Source organism: Rhinatrema bivittatum, chromosome 5 (assembly GCF_901001135.1).
Source record: "Rhinatrema bivittatum chromosome 5, aRhiBiv1.1, whole genome shotgun sequence".
Classification (NCBI taxonomy): Eukaryota; Metazoa; Chordata; class Amphibia; order Gymnophiona; family Rhinatrematidae; genus Rhinatrema; species Rhinatrema bivittatum.
In genome coordinates this window covers 2,118,178-2,140,878 of record NC_042619.1, presented here as the reverse complement: position 1 = coordinate 2,140,878, position 22,701 = coordinate 2,118,178, and the positions used below count along the sequence as shown (strand labels likewise).

The 22,701-nt window shown below is 46.9% G+C and overlaps 1 protein-coding gene across 1 annotated transcript in view; it reads right to left on the bottom strand.

Moving 5' to 3' along the window:
• The window catches only part of DNHD1 (dynein heavy chain domain 1), a 792,986-nt gene that overhangs the window by 431,789 nt on the left and 338,496 nt on the right, over nt 1-22,701 (bottom strand). Inside the window, exon 20 of the mRNA XM_029601740.1 lies at nt 5,720-5,848. Within this exon, the coding sequence (XP_029457600.1) occupies nt 5,720-5,848 (129 nt within the window). The remainder of the gene's footprint in view (nt 1-5,719; nt 5,849-22,701) is intronic.

The window sequence follows — 22,701 nt, the reverse complement described above, 5'->3', positions numbered from 1 at the left end:
AGAGGTTTAAAATTATGAGAGGTCTAGAATGGGTAGATGTGAATCGGTTATTTACTCTTTCGGATAATAGAAAGACTAGGGGGCACTCCATGAAGTTAGCATGGGGCACATTTAAAACTAATCAGAGAAAGTTCTTTTTTACTCAACGCACAATTAAACTCTGGAATTTGTTGCCAGAGGATGTGGTTAGTGCAGTTAGTATAGCTGTGTTTAAAAAAGGATTGGATACGTTCTTGGAGGAGAAGTCCATTACCTGCTATTAAGTTCACTTAGGGGTAGATTTTAAATACTTGTGCGATCGCGTACTTTTGTTCGCGCACCAGGCGCAAACAAAAGTACGCTGGATTTTATAAGATACGCGCGTAGTCGCGCGCATCTTTTAAAATCCGGGGTCGGCGCGCGCAAGGTGGTGCACATTTGTGCAACCTGCGCGCGCCGAGCCCAGCGCGCGCTGCCTGTTCCCTCCGAGGCTGCTCCGATTTTGGAGCGGCCTCGGAGGGAACTTTCCTTCGCCCTCCCCCCACTTTCCCCTCCCTTCCCCTCCCTTCCCCTACCTAACCCACCCCCCCCCGGCCCTATCTAAACCCCCCCTTACCTTTGTCGGCAAAGGTCTAGAGGCCTCGACCACGCCCCCGGCCCGGCGCCACGCCCCCGGGCCCGCCCCCGGACACACCCCCTCTCGCCCCTTTTCGAAAGCCCCGGGACTTATGCGCGTCCCGGGGCTTTACGCGCGCCAGCGGCCTATGCAAAATAGGCGCGCCGGCGTGCGAGAGCCCTGCGCGTGTAAATCCGGAAGGATTTACGCGCGCGGGCCTTTTAAAATCCACCCCTTAGAGAATAGCCACTGCCATTAGCAATGGTAACATGGAATAGACTTAGTTTTTGGGTACTTGCCAGGTTCTCGTGGCCTGGATTGGCCACTGTTGGAAACAGGATGCTGGGCTTGATGGACCCTTGGTCTGACCCAGTATGGCATTTTCTTATGTTCTTATGATCTGATTATTGCTGCCAGTGAGAGCTCCCTTTTTTTGCATTCTCTTAATTTGCCAGTGGCATGTTTTTTCATCTCTGACTTCACTTATTTCTCTTTGACAGTATGAATTGCTGGTTCCCGCCCTCCCTGCAGGTAATGACTCATCTACTGTAAAGTATTCACATGGATCCCAGAGCATATCACGTTCTTTGCACTAATTTGAACCGAACGTAAGCAAGCCTCGAGTTCCTTTTCTCAGTTCCCTTTTAATATCCTTTTTAACATTCTTTTATTAATTTTTAAAAAATGTTTCCGCTTTGCCTGCCGCGATAGAGTGCAGCTCCCAGCTCTGCTCGCTTTATTGTTGCAGCTCTTTTTGCTTGTATTTATTTATTTATTTGTTGCCTTTTATATACCGTCATTCGGTAGAGCGATGGATTTGTCTCTCGTTTCCCCGCTTCAGCGGTATGGTGAAGCCTTTGATGTGCCAGTCTCTGCAGACAAACGCTGGACAGGTCTCCTTGCCACAGACAGTTCACAGTGTTCAATGCAGCGTAAGCCTATTTCGGAAGGTTTCACTCAACTGCAGCTCTTACAATTTGTTTTGCCTATAAATAAATAAATAGTTTTTTCCTTAATTTTTTATGTTTAATTTCTATAGTTCCTTATTCTGTCTCTTAATGCCTTAACGACTCTTTGAGGTCTCCCCCTGTGGAAGTTCTACCCCAAATAGTTTCTCTGTTTGAGGTTCGTTCCATTTTTCTGTTTACTTCTTCTTACTTGCTCAGGATTCAGTTATAACACTTTCTTCCTCTCCTCCCCCTCTCCTCTTTACAATTAACAATTTGATCTTTGTATTACTGAATTTGAATGTAGCACAACCAGCACTATGCGAAACACGGCTCTGGAGTGTTTTTCTTAATAACAATTGAATATTGTTAAAATAGTGTTTTTCCTGCTGGCCTAAAACAAATAAAGCTGGATGTTAGGTTTTGTAGGTTTCATGGAGTTGACTCTCCTTGAGGGGTTGAGCCCCACAGGGCCCCACCGTTGGGAGGCGAGTTGGAATGGAAACACAGGCGACTGGATCACGGTTGTGGCCCATGAGAAAAGAGGCGTAGACGAGTTGTCTGCGAAACAGCCACGTGATCGCAGACACCTGCACTGAGGCAATACTGCGGAGTGCTCCGAGGAGCGGGGTTTGAGAGAACAGTCCAAAGTATTGCATTGCCGGGCAGGTCAGGAGACAGGATAAACCAAAGGAAGGATCTCCAAGGCAGAGATGCACCAGGCAGGCCCGAGGAGCGGGGAAGTGTGGAGACAGGCTCTCTGGTGTAGTAACGCTGAGGCTCCCCCGAGGAGCGGGGAAGCATAGAGACAGGATCTCTGGAGTAGTAGCACTGAGATTACCCAGAGGAGCGGGGGGTAGTGCTGCGATTACTCTGAGGAGTGGGGAAGCGTAGAGACACTGTTTCGCAGCACGGCCCTCTTACCTTTGTACAGTGACTCCAGCTTCTGGTTTGTCCTTGCTGGTGGCGGTGAGCTGTCAGCTCCATCCTCGGGCCTCCCCCGGTGCCTCCGGCCCTGCCACTGTCCCCAGCGTTCCCAGTCCTGCTACCACTTCTCGTCGGGCCTCCCTAGGCGCGCGCGCACCATTGATCCTTAAGTAGGGACTGCGGTGGGAACCTAGCCGCGGCCCCAGATGATGATGTCAACTTAACTACAGTATTTAAGCTCAGGCTCCGCTCCCTAGCGTTGCCTTTGCAACAGGTCTCCTTGCTGATCGAGTACTCATTGCCTCCTAGAGATTCATCTCATCCCTGTGTTCCTGTTCCTCGTTGTTCCTGGTTCCTGTCTCTTCGTTCCTACCTCACTTCATTCCTCGGATTGACTACACGGACTTGACTTCGCTTTGCCTGACTACGCCACTGACTCTCTCCAAGCCTGGCCCTCCGCTTCGCCTGACCACACCATTCACTTTCTCTTAAGTCCGGACCTTCGCTTTGTCTGACCACGCCATTGACTCTCTCCAAGCCGGACCTTCGCTTCGCCTGACTAAGCTACTGCCTATCTCCAGACCCAGACCTCTGCTTCGTCCGACTACGCTATTGCCTATCTCCAGACCCAGACCTCTGCTTTGCCTGACTATGCTTTTGACTATCTCTGTGATCAGACCTCAGCCTTGCTTGCCACTGCCTTCGGATTGTCACCAGCCTCGACTCAAGCCTGCCTTTGGATGCCTCCCCAATTTACTCCCTGGAATGGTTTCTTCAGGCTTCGGCCTGCTTTTGCTCGAGCATCCTCTGTCTGCCTCCGTTCCATTGGCGCCCAAGTTTCCAGGATATTACCAGTCCAGAGTAAGACTGTACCATCTCTCACCTGCTGTCTCTGGGCTGAACCAACTCTCACTTCGACTACATACAGAGGCCCACCTAAGTCCTGCCGGCTCCGGCACCCAAAGGCTCAACCTGCGAGGAACAAGGGCTGGTATAGGTGAAGCTCCAGCAGCCTCTGTCTATCAGCCCACTCCGCCTGCCGCCGGTGGGGACCCGTAGGTCCTTACCTATGGGTTGCGTCAGCCCACCTCGGCCCAAGGGTCCACTTCTGACGCAACAGACAGGATTCTCTGCAGTAGTAGCGCTGGGACCACCCTGAGGAGTGAGGAAGCGTGGAGACAGGAACTCTGGTGTGGTAACGCTGAGATTACCCTGAGGAGCGAGGGAGAGTAGCGAAAGGATGTTTGGCGAAGTAGCGCTGAGGCTACCCTGAGGAGCGGGGCAGCGCAGGACAAGTCCTAGAAGGGAAGCACAGAGCAGGCCCCTGAGGAGTGGGTACCCAGAGCTAGAGTCCAAGGTAGAAGAGCAGGGATCCAAGGCAGGAACCGCAGGTCCGGAGAATGGTACAAGCACCACAGGAGCTCAGGGAACTTGTTGCCAAGTCGGTTAGCGTAGGCCAAAGGAGGTGCTTAAATATCTCAGACTTGTGATGTCATTAGCCGGAGACGCCCCTGGAGTTCCCGCCATAGGACCTTTAAAGGGAGGCCAGATGACACACGCGCACGCGCCTAGGGAGGCCTGGAGTCAGAGTGTAGGTCGGCGGCGTCCCAGTCGCCACGAGGAATCCCGAAAGCCAGGAGGAACGCGATGGTAGCTGCAAGCCACAGCCGCGAGCGTATCAGGAGTGGAGAGCAGGGCAAGACATGACGTGAGCTGGATCGGCCACGGCTGCCTGCGGCTGACAGTCATAACACTGGAGTGTGTGCTGTTTACTTCGCATTTTCAGTGTGCAAAGACCATCATATTGACAGGCATTCATATTCTGCTGCAAATTGATCTGCAACCATTTTTCACCTGAATATTTTTAAAGTCATCGGTCTGTCACCTAACCAACCCTATTCTGTAATTTTTACATTTTTCTATTTGCTTTCTTTAAAACTTTATATTAGTGAAAATGTAATGTAGTGAAAAACTTATCTTAAACATCCATCCAAAACACCATGCTGGATTATAGAAGATGAAAGCTCCAGATGTCCTGCCCTTCCTACTTCAGGAAATGAAATCAATGGTTTGCAATCTCCATATTTGGAACACTCTCCCAACTCCACTCAGATTTGACCCTTCTACGACATTCCCATCAGAAAATTAATTACAGCTCCCATTTTTTTTTTTTAAGCCCTGCCATCTCCTCTCTCCGGCAGGAACATACTGAATCAGTAAATTTTTACTGTTAAATAAGTTATTGTAAATTTAGTTTGTTGATGTTCCTATAGTTTATTAGAATTTCTTTGTTAAATTGTTACACTGTATTTGCCTCCAGACGTATTTGTTACATGTAAATACGTTACATGAAATTTCAAATCGAATATCGGTATAGAAAAATGAATAAATAAATAAATATCTATATCCTACAGAGTCTGATCCATTTTCCAGTGTTCCCACTATACGTTGTCACCATTCTTTAATGGTGTTTCCTCCAGAAATGGCAAGATGGAACAAACACTGTAGGATATAGATATGGAGAATGCAAACAGAAAAATGTAGGTAGATTTGGTGGGCAGACCAATGACTTAAAAATATTCAGACGAAAAATGGTTGCAGATAAATTTTCAGCAGAATATGAATGCCTGTCAATATGATGGTCTTACCAACACACATATAATACATTTTTCTGTCAATTGATATAGTTATTGGATAGGATTTTTTTGAATTTGATACTTTTTGTTTCCCATTTTGGACTTTGTTCATTATTACCCATCTGTGTTAAGCGAGAGATGGGGTAATACTAGGATAGCCACAAGAGATAAAAACATGAGACCCTGCAATCAACGATCCTACTAATGTGGCAAAAAAACAAAAAGGTCCAGAAACCAGAAGCGTAAGGCACCAAAACCATGACTTGAGGACTCTGTGGAAAAAGAGAGACTGATGGGAGCCCATGTGGATGCGTGGTATAATGGTATGCAGGGCACACCCATTGAGGCACAGTCAAAGTGCTAGACTGGGCTGAACTCCAGGAGACGATAACACTCATGTGCGAGAATTGCCATCCTGCTTGTCCTCGGAGAAAACAGAGTTTACATATATAAATGCTTTTGAACATTATCATCCTTAGATCACACATTTATTCAGTTCACTCAAATTTTCTATCATAGTCACAGGAAATATTCTAATACCAAATCCCTCCCCAATGTGATAACATCTGTGTTAAAGGAATACTATCCACCCCCTACAGTGTTTGGAAACTTACCAAAGCTCTGCAGTAATTCGGCCCAGCTCTCCATTTCCAGCTCCTGGCCTGCAGCAGCATGCGGAGATGATTGTAATATCTGAAGAGTTAAAATACTGTCTTCTACCAGTATTTTCAGATTCTCTGTACCTGGGAAAGGGGGTGGACTTTGTCATTCAGAAAACAATATTCACTACAAAGACAGAGATGCTGCAGAAAGACATTGACAGAGAGAGTCTGTGTACTGGACAGGGAGCAGGGTTACAGCAGAATGGAGCATGGCTGCAATCATTGGAGGGTGTGCTGTGTGAGGTGCTGCTGGGGTGATTTAGGGGCATTGTAATAAGTATGGGAAAAGCAAGTTAGCTTACCGTAAATGGTGTTTTCCATAGATAGCAGATGAATTAGCCATGCTATCTGTCTGGGTACGTCTTCCGTGCCACTAGGTGGCAGAGCTTTCTAAATCTAGTAAAGTCTTTCAGTTAGGTGCGCCCTCTTGTAACTTCCCGTGTTTGCCTGAGGTTCCTCAGTCCGTATTAAAGCAAGTTAGTATGCCATGTCAGAACTGTCCAGTGAGGCGGGTGGGTCAGCATGGCTAATTCACCTGCTATCCTCAGAAAAAGCAAGTGTTGCTTACCTGAAACAGGTGTTCTCACAGGACAGCAGGATGTCAGTCCTCACATATGGGTGACATCACAGGATGGAGCCCTTTACGGAAAACTTTTCTGTCAAAGTTTCTACAAAGCTTTGACTGACACTGGCACACTGAGTGTACTGAGCATGCTCAGCCTTCAATTATACCTGTGAGCCACAGGTGTCTCCCTCAGTCTCGTCTTATAGCTAAAAGCACAAGCGAAACTAAAATAAAAGTAAAAACGTATACAGACTCAACTCCGTGGGGTGGCGGGTGGGTTTCGTGAGGACATCCTGCTGTCTGAGGAACAGTGAACCCCATCCCGGTTCAACATTAGAAGAGTGCTAGCTATGAGACGCAGCAAAAGAGACACATTTAAGAGGCCCTTGATGGAAGAAAGGCGTCTATGGGAACGCATTGGAAACATGTGTAGGGAGTAGAATCTGTGTACCATATGGTTCGATTCAGATGCAGAGGGTAAGTTCGGTTGACCTCAGCGTTAGAAGATGTTTCCCTCTACACATGTAGTCCGAGACCATTCGAGAGGATGGAAACCTACATGGAGAAGGTCTGCAAGTGCGTTCAGTAAATCTCTTAGATAAGTGGCCCGAGGATGCATGAAGTGAGCAAGGGCCAAGGGTAGAGCTGCGAAGCTTCCTAGCAGAGCAGCTAAGAGGTTGTGTGTGCTTGTGTGTTGGAAAGCACATTGTCCCTATGCTGTCTATCTGTATGCACAAAGATTTGTTGCAGAGGCAGTAATGGAAGGCATAAGGCTACAAGCTCCAGGAAGTTCATGTGAAACTGTGCCTGGAGTGGAATAGATGCATATTGGGTTGAAAAGCTTTTAGGTCAAACTTTACAACCCTGAGTAAATGCGAGCATGAGCAGAATCAGACTAGGTTTTGGTTCTAGATCTGCAATATGGATGAGGGATGAAAGCGGTTGAACAGCTTAGGCCCACTGATAATGGAAATTCACTGAACCTAACCCATAGCAATTTTGGATCTATGAGGAAAGTGCATAGTGAAAAAACCCCATGGCTCGACAATGAAGAATTGAGGGGCTGAGGTTATGGAAAATGCGCGCAGGGACATGTAAGAATTTATTAGAATGTCTGCGCGTATGCTGGACAGGAAGGTCGTTATGAATGTGGTGTCCATAAATGTTGTCTAAGGGATTTATGGCAGTGACAGTAATCCCAGGTAATAAATGTATAGTGAGTCATGAAGAAGTTAGAGCTCCTTGCGTGTACTGACTGTGGTAATGCAGCTGTCCATGCAAGGAAAAGTGTGAATGATGTTGCACTCTGCAGAGAAGCAGCATTCAACGATAGTGATTCAATGAAATACTCCAGTTGCCGAAGCTGGTGCAACCGGCAGAGCTTGGGATTGTAATATTGTTGATTCACCATGAAGCACATAGAAAGATTAGAGGTAATGTACTTACTGCAATATGGAAGCATGGTGACGAGAGATACCATTTTACCTGTGCCTTCTGAAGAAAGTTGGTATTTCTGAGGTCCAGGATGGGCGGAGAGTAACTACTTTCTGTTGAAAGAAAGAATAGTGTAATTAAAACTCCCCAACCCCCCCCCCCGCGCATTGAAGCGTCTGGGGGAGTGTACCAGGAACCTTGGTACAAAGTGGGGTGGCCGCTCTGATATCCAGCCAGTTGGGAGACCAGGAGGTGTCCAACTGGAAGGGCTGATGTAATCTGGGTATCATGTAAGCTCCCACGGGAGCATGAGCGTAAAGTCTTACCCGCATTTCTGTGTGTTGTACAAGGAGATATTGAGACCTGTCATCAGGCTTCGAGGTGTACTTGCACTTGAGGTAGTAGTTGCTGGATCTCGTGTTTAGCAGATCAGCGAATGCATCTGGAACTTTGGTTCTGAATTAGGAACCAGAAACCAGAGTATTAATCAGTACAGAGCCCCGTTACTGAAAATGGGAGGATGTCCTGATACAATCCTAAAGAAATGATAGAGAGGTTCTCTTGGTATTGTGGCTGACATAGCTGGCATAGTGATATGTGACACTAATACAGTTCTTGGAAGGTACATGACCTAGAACTTTTCGAACAATGTGGCCCGAATTAGAGAACACATCTCAATGGGAATGCCGCAGAAGCGGGTACTTACCATCCGACTTGGATCGCCGAAGGATGAGCCGGTGAAGATTGCTGGCTCCGTGGATTTCAGGAGTCATCGAGGGAGTAAACGCCCGTCTCAACTCTGATGCCTAGTATGGTGGTGCAGGTATAGAGGAGACAGGCTGAGCATGGCTGGCGCTACCACCGTAATTAGTGGAGGACCGCAATCCCGCACCGATGTCGGTGGGGCACGCTCAGGAACAGGGAAGCCAATTAACAGCTCGTGAACCCGGCCTTCGTCGCAGCGGGTTGATGTCTCGTGACGCCAGTGCAGAATTCTTCGGAACTCGTTCCGGTGTTTCTGGAGCACCAAGGACTGCCAATACTGTGTGGAACAGTGTTGATGGCAGAGGTGATGTTGCTCAGCCCGAGCATTCTTCAGCATCGAGAAGGATAGCACCAATGTGCTGGATGGCGTCGGTGGCGGATGGTCACCATGTTGGTGATGATGCATGCAATGGTGCTCGGCCCGATCTTTCCCCAGCACCGAGATGGATGCTCACGCTGTCTTGAATGGTGACTGATGATGGACTGTCAGCATGCCTGCACTGCTCCTGGCACTATGTAGTATCGTAGGCTAATGCGGGGCTTTAATAAGAACCCAAAGCATGGAGCACTGTGTTTAGGTGAGGGCATTACGTGACTATGTTGGTATTGATGGTGTCGATGGCAGCCGAAGCAGCCTCGAGGGTATCGTCAAAAATCTATATGAAAAAACATTGATGATCCAGGCAGCAACAATGACAGTGACGAAAGCACTGACGGCATCAGCGTAGGTATCTATGAAAATGATGTGGCATCAAATAATCAAAAAAACATCGCTGGTATCGGAAAAATGATACCGGCATCGATGGAGTCGATGACCGCATCGATAAGAACGTCGAAGACACTGATGGAAGCAACGTGGGTGTCGAGGGCATTGATGTATAAAGGCGGGCGCCAATGGCATCGGTGGCATAGCCATGGGCATTGACGGCATGGCCATGGACATCGACCGTATCGATTGGATCGACTCGAGCACCAATGGCATCATTGGCATCGATGCCACCGACATGGGCACCGATGGAATCAATGTTGGCATGGATGCCATCGATGGAATCGACATTGGCATCGATGGAATCCACCCTGGCATTGATGGCATCAATGGAATCAACATTGGCATCGATGTCACCAGTAGAACCGATATTGGCATCGATGGCATCGACCTTGGCATCGATGGAATCGTCCTTGGCATTGATGGAATCGACCTGGGCATTGATGACATTGATAAAATAAAAAATGGCATCGATGGAAATGACCCTGGCATTGATGGAAGTGCCCTAGGCGACAATGGCATCGACCCGGACATGGATCGCACCGACAACACAAAAGTGTGGGTCGATGGCATCTATCCAGGTGATGATGGCACCGATGAAACCCAAGGAAAAATCAGTGCCAAGGATGAAAAACATGGATGGCACTGATAGAAACGATGCAGGGACCGATGGCATCAGTGTACCACGGGGGGAGGGGTACCGATGGCATCTAAGAATCCAGGACGGTCTGAAGGGAGTACTGCGCGAGGGTACCGAGGAAATCGAAGGACCTGAAATCGACATGGGCCCTGGCAGCAACGGAAACTGTGGAAGTCCCTGTCCCACTAGAGCTAATAACCAGGCAGAGTGTCACAGAGGGACACTCGCAGGCTATGTGTGGCTAACTGAAAACATAGGGAGAGGGAAGGCCGCAGTCGGTTGGCAGGCCAGGGAAGTGACAGGAACCGACCGAAAAAACAGGACATAGTACTCACCGAGCATCGAATAAATGTACGCAAAGGGAGACCCGTACAGGGAAAAGTGTTTGTGAAGTAAAAGTTTAAGTGTTTCCGTGTGGAAAATGTGTTAGAATTTCTCACAGAGCTCCTAACCGCTATGCTTACTGCAGAGCGGAAAAAAGAAGACTGAGAGAGACACCTGTGGTTCACAGGGATAATTGCAGGCTGAGCATGCTCAGTGCACTCAATGTGCCAGTGTCAGTCAAAGCTTTGTAAAGTTTTCCATACAGGGCTCCATCCTGTGATGTCACCCATATGTGAGGACTACTATCATGCCTGTCCTGTGAGAACACAGTTTACAGTAAGCAAACTTGCTTTTTTCACGTAGATAAGCAGCTGAATTAGCCAATCTGTCTGGGAGTCCCCAGCTGTCGTGTTGAGCAGATTAATATGAGTGTAATCTATTTATTGTGGTGCTCAATATGTGAATTATAGGTGGACAGTTCTTATTAAGGTGTTCCACGGGGATATGTAAACGCCGACAGAAACGTGTCCACACCTGCCGCTCATGGCAGCAACAACAATTCCGGTAAATGAGCAGTAGAAGTCTGCACAACAAACTGTAAATCGAGTGGGGCAGTTACTGTTTGGTCGGCTTGGATATGTGTGTATTGTCCGGAGCTCAGTAACCAGTCCTGGACGATACGCAAATTACTCGGTAAATTGTAAAGTGCTAGGTCTGGAACCCCCATCCCTCCCCAGCCCCATCTAAGCCTCATCAGGGCTATCCAGGCTCTCCGACCCCATCAGAAAAAGGTACACAGAATGGAGTCCAAAGCCTTCAGATCATGCCTACGAAGCAATAAAGGCAGATTCTGGAGAATGTATAGCCATTGCGGCAGCACTACCATCTTAAAAAGATTGATGCGGCCACCCAATGATAACGGCAGGTTGCTCCACGCAGAGAGCTTGTCCCGCGAACGTTGTAATAAGGGGGATATATTGAGCGAATATGAAGGTGTTTTATATGTAGAACATGTGCTCTTCTGTATTATAGTCGGCCCCATGTGTGCATCATCCGCACCTTGTTTGTCCAAACAGTAATGGGATATGAAAGTATGCAGAGATGATCACGTTGCCGCTTTACAGATGTTTATGAGAGGTACTTCATGGAGGTGGGCAACTGACGCAGCCATAGCATGAACTTGATGTGCCTTAGGTGTTGTCGATAAATGTTCTGAAGGTTTTTGATAGCAGATTTGTATACAGTTGGATATCCAGGAAGATAAAGTTCACTTTGTCACTGGACATCCTGGCATGTTTGGGTTAAAGGAGAGGAAGAGTTGTGAGGGTCTGTTAGGTGAATGGGTGCACTGTTTGAACATAAGAACATAAGAAAATGCCATACTGGGTCAGACCAAGGGTCCATCAAGCCCAGCATCCTGCTACTAACAGTGGCCAATCCAGGCCACAAGAACCTGGCAAGTACCCAAAAACTAAGTCTATTCCATGTTACCATTGCTAATGGCAGTGGCTAGTCTCTAAGTGAACTTAATAGCAGTTAATGGACTTCTCCTCCAAGAAATCATCCAATCCTTTTTTAAACACAGCTATACTAACTGCACTAACCACATCCTCTGGCAACAAATTCCAGAGTTTAACTGTGCGTTGAGTAAAAAAGAACTTTCTCCGATTAGTTTTAAATGTGCCCCATGCTAACTTCATGGAGTGCCCCTAGTCTTTCTACTGTCCGAAAGAGTAAATAACCGATTCACATCTACCCATTCTAGACCTCTCATGATTTTAAACACCTCTATCATATCCCCCCTCAGCCGTCTCTTCTCCAAGCTGAAAAGTCCTAACCTCTTTAGTCTTTCCTCATAGGGGAGTTGTTCCATTCCCCTTATCATTTTGGTAGCCCTTCTCTGTACCTTCTCCATCGCAATTATATCTTTTTTGAGATGCGGCGACCAGAATTGTACACAGTATTCAAGGTGCGGTCTCACCATGGAGCGATACAGAGGCATTATGACATTTTCCATTTTATTCACCATTCCCTTTCTAATAATTCCCAACATTCTGTTTGCTTTTTTGACTGCCGCAGCACACTGAACCGACGATTTCAATGTGAAATCCACTAAGACACCTAGATCTCTTTCTTGGGTTGTAGAACCTAATATGGAACCCAACATTGTGTAATTATAGCATGGGTTATTTTTCCCTATATGCATCACCTTGCACTTATCCATATTAAATTTCATCTGCCATTTGGATGCCCAATTTTCCAGTCTCACAAGGTCTTCCTGCAATTTATCACAATCTGCTTGTGATTTAACTACTCTGAACAATTTTGTGTCATCTGCAAATTTGATTATCTCACTCGTCGTATTTCTTTCTAGATCATTTATAAATATATTGAAAAGTAAGGGTCCCAATACAGATCCCTGAGGCACTCCACTGTCCACTCCCTTCCACTGAGAAAATTGTCCATTTAATCCTACTCTCTGTTTCCTGTCTTTTAGCCAGTTTGCAATCCACGACAGGACATCGCCACCTATCCCATGACTTTTTACTTTTCCTAGAAGCCTCTCATGAGGAACTTTGTCAAACGCCTTCAGAAAATCCAAGTATACTATATCTACCGGTTCACCTTTATCCACATGTTTAACAACTCCTTCAAAAAAGTGAAGCAGATTTGTGAGGCAAGACTTGCCCTGGGTAGAGCCATGCTGACTTTGTTCCATTAAACCATGTCTTTCTATATGTTCTGTGATTTTGATGTTTAGAACACTTTCCACTATTTTTCCTGGCACTGAAGTCAGACTAACTGGTCTGTAGTTTCCTGGATCGCCCTTGGAGCCCTTTTTAAATATCGGGGTTACATTTGCTATCCTCCAGTCTTCAGGTACAATGGATGATTTTAATGATAAGTTACAAATTTTTACTAATAGGTCTGAAATTTCATTTTTTAGTTCCTTCAGTAGTAAATCATCCTGTCCGGGTGATTTACTACTCTTCAGTTTGTCAATCAGGCCTACCATATCTTCTAGGTTCACCGTGATTTGATTCAGTCCATCTGAATCTTTACCCATGAAAACCTTCTCCATTACAGGTACCTCCCCAACATCCTCTTCAGTAAACACCGAAGCAAAGAAATCATTTAATCTTTCCACGATGGCCTTATCTTCTCTAAGTGCCCCTTTAACCCCTCGATCATCTAACGGTCCAACTGATTCCCTCACAGGCTTTCTGCTTCGGATATATTTTAAAAAGTTTTTACTGTGAGTTGTTGCCTCTACAGCCAACTTCTTTTCAAATCCTTTCTTAGCCTGTCTTATCAATGTTTTACATTTAACTTGCCAATGTTTATGCTTTATCCTATTTTCTTCTGTTGGATCCTTCTTCCAATTTTTGAATGAAGATCTTTTGGCTAAAATAGCTTGTTTCACCTCCCCTTTTAACCATGCCGGTAATCGTTTTGCCTTCTTTCCACCTTTCTTAATGTGTGGAATACATCTGGACTGTGCTTCTAGAATGGTATTTTTTAACAATGACCATGCCTCTTGGACATTTTTTACTTTTGTAGCTACTCCTTTCAGTTTTTTTCTAACAATTTTTCTCATTTTATCAAAGTTTCCCTTTTGAAAGTTTAGCACGAGAGCTGTGGATTTGCACACTGTTCCTCTTCCAGTCATTAAATCAAATTTGATCATATTATGATCACTATTGCCAAGCAGCCCCACCACTGTTCCCTCTCTCACCAAGTCCTGTGCTCCACTGAGAATTAGATCTAAAATTGCTCCCTCTCTCGTCGGTTCCTGAACCAATTGTTGAGATTACTTACCTGATAATCTCCTTTTCCTTAGTGTATGCAGATGGACTCAAAACAAATGGGTATAGTGTGCTCGTGCTAGCAGTTGGAGACGGATCTGACGTCAGCACGGGTACATATACCCCCACAGGAAGTGTAGCAAATCAGTAATCTTCCTTGCAAAAGCTTTTATGGATATATGTGTGACTGACCGATCGATTAATCAACAGGATTACCCTGACAAATTGATGGTAGCTGAAGACCGCCAGTGTACTCAGCCGGAAGGCGTCGACACCCGGCAGGGTGGATGCCCTATATAAGAAAACATGGCTTACCGTGAGTCGGCGAATCCCCATATATACCGGCAGCCGGGCGGGATGCTGAGTCCATCTGCATTCACTAAGGAAAAGGAGATTATCAGGTAAGTAATCTCAACATTTCCTAGCGTGTAGCAGATGGACTCAAAACAAATGGATGTACAAAAGCTACTCCCGGACTGGGCGGGAGGCTGCCCGAGGATCGTTTAGGATTGCCCTCGCAAATGCTGTGTCCTCCCGGGCCTGGACGTCCAGAAGGTAGAATCTGGAGAAGGTATGGAGGGAGGACCACGTCGCCGCTTTACATATCTCTGCAGGCGACAGCAGCTTAGTTTCTGCCCAAGAGGACGATTGTGCTCTGGTAGAATGAGCCTTGACCTGTAGAGGCGGTGGTTTTTGGAAACACGCTCAGCGAGCGTGAGGTAGCTCCAAACTGCTTTGGAGACGGAAATTACTGATTTGCTACACTTCCTGTGGGGGTATATGTACCCATGCTGACGTCAGATCCGTCTCCAACTGCTAGCACGAGCACACTATACCCATTTGTTTTGAGTCCATCTGCTACACACTAGGAAATGCTCCATAAAGCTATCATTTATTCCATCCAGGAACGTTATCTCTCTAGCGTGACCCGACGATACATTTACCCAGTCAATATTGGGGTAATTGAAGTCTCCCATTATTACTGCACTACCAAGTTGGTTAGCTTCCCTAATTTCTCTTAGCATTTCACTGTCCTTCTCACCATCTTGACCAGGTGAACGGTAGTATACCTCTATCACTATAGTCTTCCCTGACACACAAGGGATTTTAACCCATAAAGATTCAATTTTATATTTAGTCTCATGCAGGATGTTTATCCTGTTGGACTCTATGCCATCCCGGACATAAAGCGCCACACCTCCTCCCGAGTGCTCCTCTCTGTCATTGCGATATAATTTGTACCCCAGTATAGCACTGTCCCATTGGTTATCCTCTTTCCACCATGTCTCTGAGATGCCAATTAAGTCTATGTCATCATTCACTGCTATACATTCTAATTCTCCCATCTTACTTCTTAGACTTCTGGCATTAGCATACAAACATTTCAAAGTTTGTTTTTTGTTTGTATTTTCATTCTGCTTTTTAATTGATAGGGATAAGTTAGAATTTTTTAGATCAGGTGAGTTTTTAGTTACAGGCACTTGGACTGCTTTTCTAATTATTGGAACCTCACTGTTGGGATGCCCTAATTCTAATGCATCATTAGTATCCTTTAAAGATATCTCTCTCCGAACCATGCGCTGCTGAGCGACTGTCGGCTTTCCCCTTTGTTCTAGTTTAATAGCTGCTCTATCTCCTTTTTAAAGGTTAGCGCCAGCAGTCTGGTTCCACCCTGGTTAAGGTGGAGCCCATCCCTTCGGAAGAGATTCCCCCTTCCCCAAAAGGTTCCCCAGTTCCTAACAAAACTGAATCCCTCTTCCTTGCACCATTGTCTCATCCACGCATTGAGACTCCGGAGCTCTGCCTGCCTCTGGTGACCTGCACGTGGAACAGGGAGCATTTCAGAGAATGCTACCCTGGAGCTTCTGGATTTCAGCTTTCTACCTAAGAGCCTAAATTTGGCTTCCAGAACCTCCCTCCCACATTTTCCTATGTTGTTGGTGCCCACATGTACCACGACAGCCGGCTCCCGACGTCACGCGTGCAGGAGATCGTCTCCCGGACCCCCACTGGACCCCCAGGGACTTTTGGCCAGCTTGGGGGGGGGGGCCTCCTGACCCCCACAAGACTTGCCAAAAGTCCAGCGGGGGTTCGGGAGCGACCTCCTGCACGCTTGACGTCGGGAGCCAGGAACCAAAATGGCGCCGGCGCTACCTTTTCCCTGTCACATGATAAGGGCAAAGGGCCACCTGCGCAATTTCTCTTAATGCAGCCATGGCCAGAGAGCGGGAGATCGCGCCGGGACCCCCCCCCCTCACTGGACCCCAGGTAATTTAAAACATTTTGGGGGGGTTCGGGAGGGTGGGGGATTTGTTTTAAAGGTTCGGGGTGGGTTTTAGGGTTTTTTTGGTGTGCCGGTTTTCCCGCCCTCCCCCGATTTACTATTTTTAACGATTTAAAAAACAAAACAAAACACGACGATCAGATTTCCCTCCCCCCCCAGCCAAAATCGATCGTTAAGACGATCGATCGCATGATTCACACCCCTAGTAACCGCCGCAATAAGCAAGCTACACCCATGCCCATTTGTCTACCCAGACTATGCGACTCAGTCCCTGTTGGTTGTTGTCTGTATATAGATCAACTTTTCTTCATTCCCCCTGCCGTAGAAGCAGAGAGCTATGCTGGATTTGCACGAAGTATCAGACTTCCTCCCCTGCCGTAGAAGCAGAGAGCTATGTTGGATATGCACGTAGTATCAGACTTCCTCCCCTGCTGTAGAAGCAGAGAGCTATGCTGGATATGCACGTAGTATCAGACTTCCTCCCCTGCCATAGAAGCAGAGAGCTATGCTGGATATGCATTTAGTATCAGACTTCCTCCCCTTCCGTAGAAGCAGAGAGCTATGCTGGATATGCACGTAGTATCAAACTTCCTCCCCTGCCGTTGTAGCAGAAAGCTATGCTGGATATGCACGTAGCATCAGACTTCCTCCCCTGCCGTTGTAGCAGAGAACTATGCTGGTTATGCATTGAAAGTGAAGTATCAAGCTTATTTGGTTTGGGGTAGTAACCGCCGTAACAAGCAAGCTACTCCCCGCTTTTTGTGAATGCAAATCTTTTTCCACATTCCCTCTTGCCGTTGAAGCTTGGAGCAATGTTGGAGTCGCATTAATCGTGTGTATGTTTATTGAATAAGGGTATTATCTCCAGGTAGTAGCCGTCATTCCCGTGAGCCACCCGTTCTTCATTCATGTCCTCTAGACTTTATGGATCCACAGTGTTTATCCCATGCCGCTTTGAAGTCCTTCACAGTTCTGGTCTTCACCACTTCCTCCGGAAAGGCATTCCAGGCATCCACCACCCTCTCCGTGAAGAAATACTTCCTGACATTAGTTCTGGGTCTTCCTCCCTGGAGCTTCAAATCGTGACCCCGGGTTCTGCTGATTTTTTTCCGACGGAAAAGGTTTGTCGTTGTCTTTGGATCGTTGAAACCTTTTAAGTATCTGAAAGTCTGTATCATATCACCTCTGCTCCTCCTTTCCTCAAGGGTGTACATATTTAGATTCTTCAATCTCTCCTCCTAAGTCATTCGATGAAGATCCTCCACCTTTTTGGTTGCCCTTCTCTGGACCGCCTCCATCCTGTCTCTGTCCCTTCGGAGATATGGTCTCCAGAACTGAACACAGTACTCCAGTTGAGGCCTCACCAAGGACCTGTACAAGGGGATAATCACTTCCCTTTTCTTACTCGATATTCCTCTCTCTTTGCAGCCCAGCATTCTTCTGGCTTTAGCTATCGCCTTGTCACATTGTTTCGCCGACTTCAGATCATTAGACACCATCACCCCAAGGTCTCTCTCCTGCTCTGTGCACATCAGCCCTTCTCCCCCCATCGAATACAGCTCATTCGGATTTCCATACCCCATATGCATGACTCTGCACTTCTTGGCATTGAATCTCAGCTGCCATGTCTTTGACCACGCTTCTAGCTTCCTTAGATCCCGTCTCATTCTCTCCACTCCTTCCGGCATGTCCACTCTATTGCAGATTTTAGTGTCATCCGCAAAAAAACAAATCTTACCTTCTATCCCTTCCGCAATGTCGCTTACAAAGATATTGAACAGGACTGGTCCCAACACCGATCCCTGCAGCACTCCGCTCAACACCACTCTCTTTTCAGAGTAAGTTCCATTTACCATCACACATTGTCTTCTGTCCGTCAACCAGTTTGCAATCCAGGCCACCACCTTGGCACTCACTCCTAAGCTTCTTATTTTATTCACCAGTCTCCTGTGCGGGACCGTATCAAAAGCCTTGCTGAAGTCCAAGTAGATGACATCGAGTGATCTTCCTTGATCCATTTCCTTGGTAACCCAGTCAAAAAAGTCAATCAGATTTGTCTGACAGGATCTTCCCTTGGTGAATCCATGCTGCCTCTGGTCCAGCAATTCTTCCGACTGTAGATAGTTCACTATTCCTTCTTTTAACAGCGACTCCATTACTTTTCCCACCACCGAGGTGAGGCTAACCGGTCTGTAGTTTTCAGCCTCCTCTCTGTTTCCACTCTTGTGAAGCGGGATCACCACCGTTCTTCTCCAATCACTGGGCACCACTCCCGTTTCTAGGGATCTATTGAACAGGTCACACAGCGGACCCGCCAGCACATCTCTGAGCTCCCTCAGTATCCTGGGATGAACCTCATCAGGCCCCATGGCTTTGTCTACTTTCAATTTCCCCAGCTCTTCCCATACATGGTGTGCAGACAACCTGTACCAAGGTTGTCTTGGCCATACTGATGCTATAAGAATCAAATCCGCTTGGTCTTCAATGCATCTTTGGACTGTGCGAGAGATGAGTGGAATCGGAGGGAATGCATACAGAAGACCCCGAGACCAGTTTATGAGGAAAGCATCCTGAGCTAGCCGGTGTGGGCTTGGGTATACTGAGCAAAATGTGTCAACTTTCCTGTTGCGTTCTGTCGCGAACAGATCGATGCAGGGAAGACCCCAAGTGGAGAAAAGGCAATGCACTGTCTCCTGATGTAGTTCCCATTCATGGGGGTGAAATATTCTGCTCTACTTGTCTGCTCTGGAATTGCTGACTCTGGGTAAGTAAGTTGCTAGTAGGCAGATGGACCTGCTGTAAGCCCATTCCAGGATCTGGATTGTTTCTCTGCAGAGGTTCCAAGAACCTGACCCTCCTTCTTTGATTATGTAAAACATTGTGACCTGGTTGTCTGTGTGAATCATTACTGTCTGCCCTTGCAAGGATTGTTCGAAGGGCGTTTCATACCGCTCGGAGTTCCAAAAGGTTTATGTGTTGGTGGCGCTCCGTCATGGACCATAATCCCTGAGTCTGAAGGTGGTCTAGGTGAGCTCCCCATCCCTTGGGAGAGGCATCTGTAGTGAGTATTATCTGATGTCAAAGGGGTCGTAGAGGTGATCCCGTCGTTAGTGTGCATGGGAGTAGCCACCATTGTAGGTCTTTTTTCATGCTGACCGTTATGTGGATGGGGGTCGACAGTGGATGTAGAAACTGAGTCCATTGAAGTTTGAGGCCCCATTGGAGGCGACGCATGTGCAGACATGTGTATGGGATCACATAGATAGATGCTGCCATGTGTCCTAGAATGGTCATGATTTGGTGAGCCGGGACAGTCGTGGTGTGCAGAAGGACTGAATAGCCATTGCTCACGGGTGCAGTAGGAATGCTTTGTCGTGAATGGTGTCTATATAGGCCCTGATGAACTGTAAGGTTTGTGTTGGCTGTAGGTTTGACTTCTCGTAGTTGATTAGGAGTCCTAGATTGTCGAGGCAAGAAATGGTGTGAAGTAGATTTTTTGCAGGAGAGACTGGTTAGGTGCTACTAGAAGCCAGTCATCCAAGTAAGAAATATTTGCACTCCCTGACAACAGAGGTGTGCTAGACATTTGGTGAAGAATCTGGGAGCAGAGGAGAGGCCAAATGAAAGTACTTTGATTTGTAAATGTGAACCAGCATGATGGGACTACCAGTCTTGAATGCCGGTATATAAAAAACTTAAATAAATAAAATAAATAAAAATAAATGCCTGTTGTCCATCTGGAAGCAGAGGTAACACCAGGAATTGGGATGCATTGGTATGTGAGCATATGCATCCTTCAAGTCCAGTGAAAACGTCCAATTGTTGGGCTGAAGGAAGGGAAGAATGGACTTGAGAGAAGTCATCTTGAATTTTTCCTTGTGGATGTATTTGTTGAGCGCACTTAGGTCCAGGATTGGACGTAGGCCCCCTGATTTCTTGGGAATAAGGAAGTATTGTGAATGGAAACCGGGATGAGGTGTCGAAGAGGGTAGTTCCTGAATGCAGTTTTGCTGGAGGAGCATCTTGATTTCCCGAAGGAGAGGACCCCGGTGTGCTGTTCGGTGTTTCTGAGGAACTAAGTGTGGCATGGTTGGGAAGGACGTAAAGTGGAGAGAGTAAGTACTTTGATTTTATTTACCATTTAATTTGAAAGTTTTATATAGGATATTATTTTATTATATTGATGTATGTACTATGAATTTTAAATTGTATAACTGTAAACCGATGTGATGGTCCACCGACTAAACACCGGTATATAAAAACTGTGCAAATAAATAAAATAAATAAATAACCTTCTTTTATTATTGTGCGGACTCATTGATCGGATGTGATATTGGACCATGCTGGGAAGAATCTGGATAACCTTCCTCCCACTGTCGATGTCTGAGCCGGTGGCGGAATTATCTTAAAAAACCCTGCTGGTCTGTCGAGGGGCTCTTGTCCTCTGTCGCGAACCTTGTGGTTGGTAAGGTTGTTGTCAAGCCGGCCGGTAAGGTTGAGGCCTATAATAGGAGTATGGCCTGTAGGTCCTTTGGTAACTGGGCTTCTTGTAAGATGGGTATTGTTGCCTGAATGATATAGGCTGATGTGGAGATGTCAGGGACAACACAGCTGTTTTTTGTTCCTTGAGCTTCGTGACTGTTTTGATGAACTTGTCACCAAATAGGTTATCCGGTCGGCATGGAAGATTGGTCAGCTTGTCATGGACATTGTCCCTGACAAGCAGGAGCCATGCCAATCGCCTTGCTGCTATAGAATTTGCTGAAGTTTTGGAGGAAATCTCGAAGCCCTCAAATATGGAATGCAGAAGGTGTCTGAGACCCTCTTTCATGTTGTGGTATTCCGTAGGCAGGGTGGAGTCTGAGGATCCTTGTATCAGGTAAAGTTTCAGAGCCTGCAAGTTCTCGAACAGGTACTGCGCGATAAAAAACTGATGGTTTTGAATTTTTGCATTAAGCATGCTAGATTGGTAGGACCACTTGGCGAAATCATTGAGGAATTTTGCATCTCGAGATGGTGGTGTGTTCGAGTGCAGCCTAGACTATTTTGCCTTTTGCATTGCAGATTCTACGACCACCGATTGATGTGGTAGCTGCACCATAGAATAAAAGGGGGAGTCCCTCATGTGATACTTGATGTCTGCTTTACGTGAAGTTGATGGAGTAGTGAGAGGGATGTCTCAAGCTTTCTCCATCAGTGAATTCAGTGCATGGTGTTGAGGCAGTGCTACGGATTCATTGGGAGTGTCAAATATTTTTAAGATGCCCATCATCTCCTGTCGGGGATCCTGAAGTTTCCTCATCTCTACATTAAGGAGTAGACCTACTTTTTCTAAAAATTGTGAATACGTTAGGTCTTCAGATAGAGATGCAGGTTCGGGCGGAATCTCTGAGGGGTAACCCATAAATGAATTATCTGAGGAAGATGTATGTATAAACTCTTCCAAAGGTGTTGATGGCCTCTGTGGCTGGACTTTCGGTGATGGCCCAGGGATGGAGGGGTCTTCCGGAATAGGTGGAGTCTCCACTGGACTAAGCAGTGGGGCCGGATGTTGTTGTTCTATCGACTGTAAAAATTGTGATAGGATGTTTGTTATCTGGGTAATAGTTTGGGAAGCTAAACCAGAGGTAGAGGGGGTATGGAAGGCAAGGTCTCTACCCGTGGTGGAGCAGTAGGAGCTGCAGTGATCAATGGGCTCTTCGGCTGTACCAGGATTGGTGGAGGTGACACAATCCTATGAGATTGTAGTCCAGGCGACGGATCCGAAAGCCGCCCCGAAGAGGATGATCGGCTATCTGAGAAACGTGGTGGAGATACGTCTCGGTCGGAATCAACCACTAGGAGTGGAGAAGGCTCCCTGGGTCTCTTATGGCCAGATATATGTTTCGTAGGCTTCGGATGCATCGGCTGTTTTGGTTTCTGAGAGCCTGCGTCGACATGCATCGAGTGTGTTGGTGGTGCGTCGACTCAACGCAGTTGTGACGCACTCGCCTCAGTGCGTCGATGTACTGCAGGTGTGTCGGTGCATGGATGCACCGGAAGTGCGTCGGTGCATTGGTGCTTCAGACGCGAGTCAGAAGGAAGTCGTTCCCTGCTTCGGTGAGCCGATGGCGTTGATACGGCATGTGGCCGCAATGCCTTTGACACATCCCCACGCTGTGCACAGATTCTTTAAGGGGCATTGGTGGTGGGTGTTTTATCCTCAGGGGGGCCACAGAAGAGGCCCTTCTATGAGAGGGGGACTTCTTCTTGTGTTTTTGGTCTGGAGAAGATTTGGTAGAGGCCTCTGAAGGGGCATAAGAGCCTGATGATGCTGCCTTAAGTTGCTGAATTCGAGCTGCTCGCTGGCA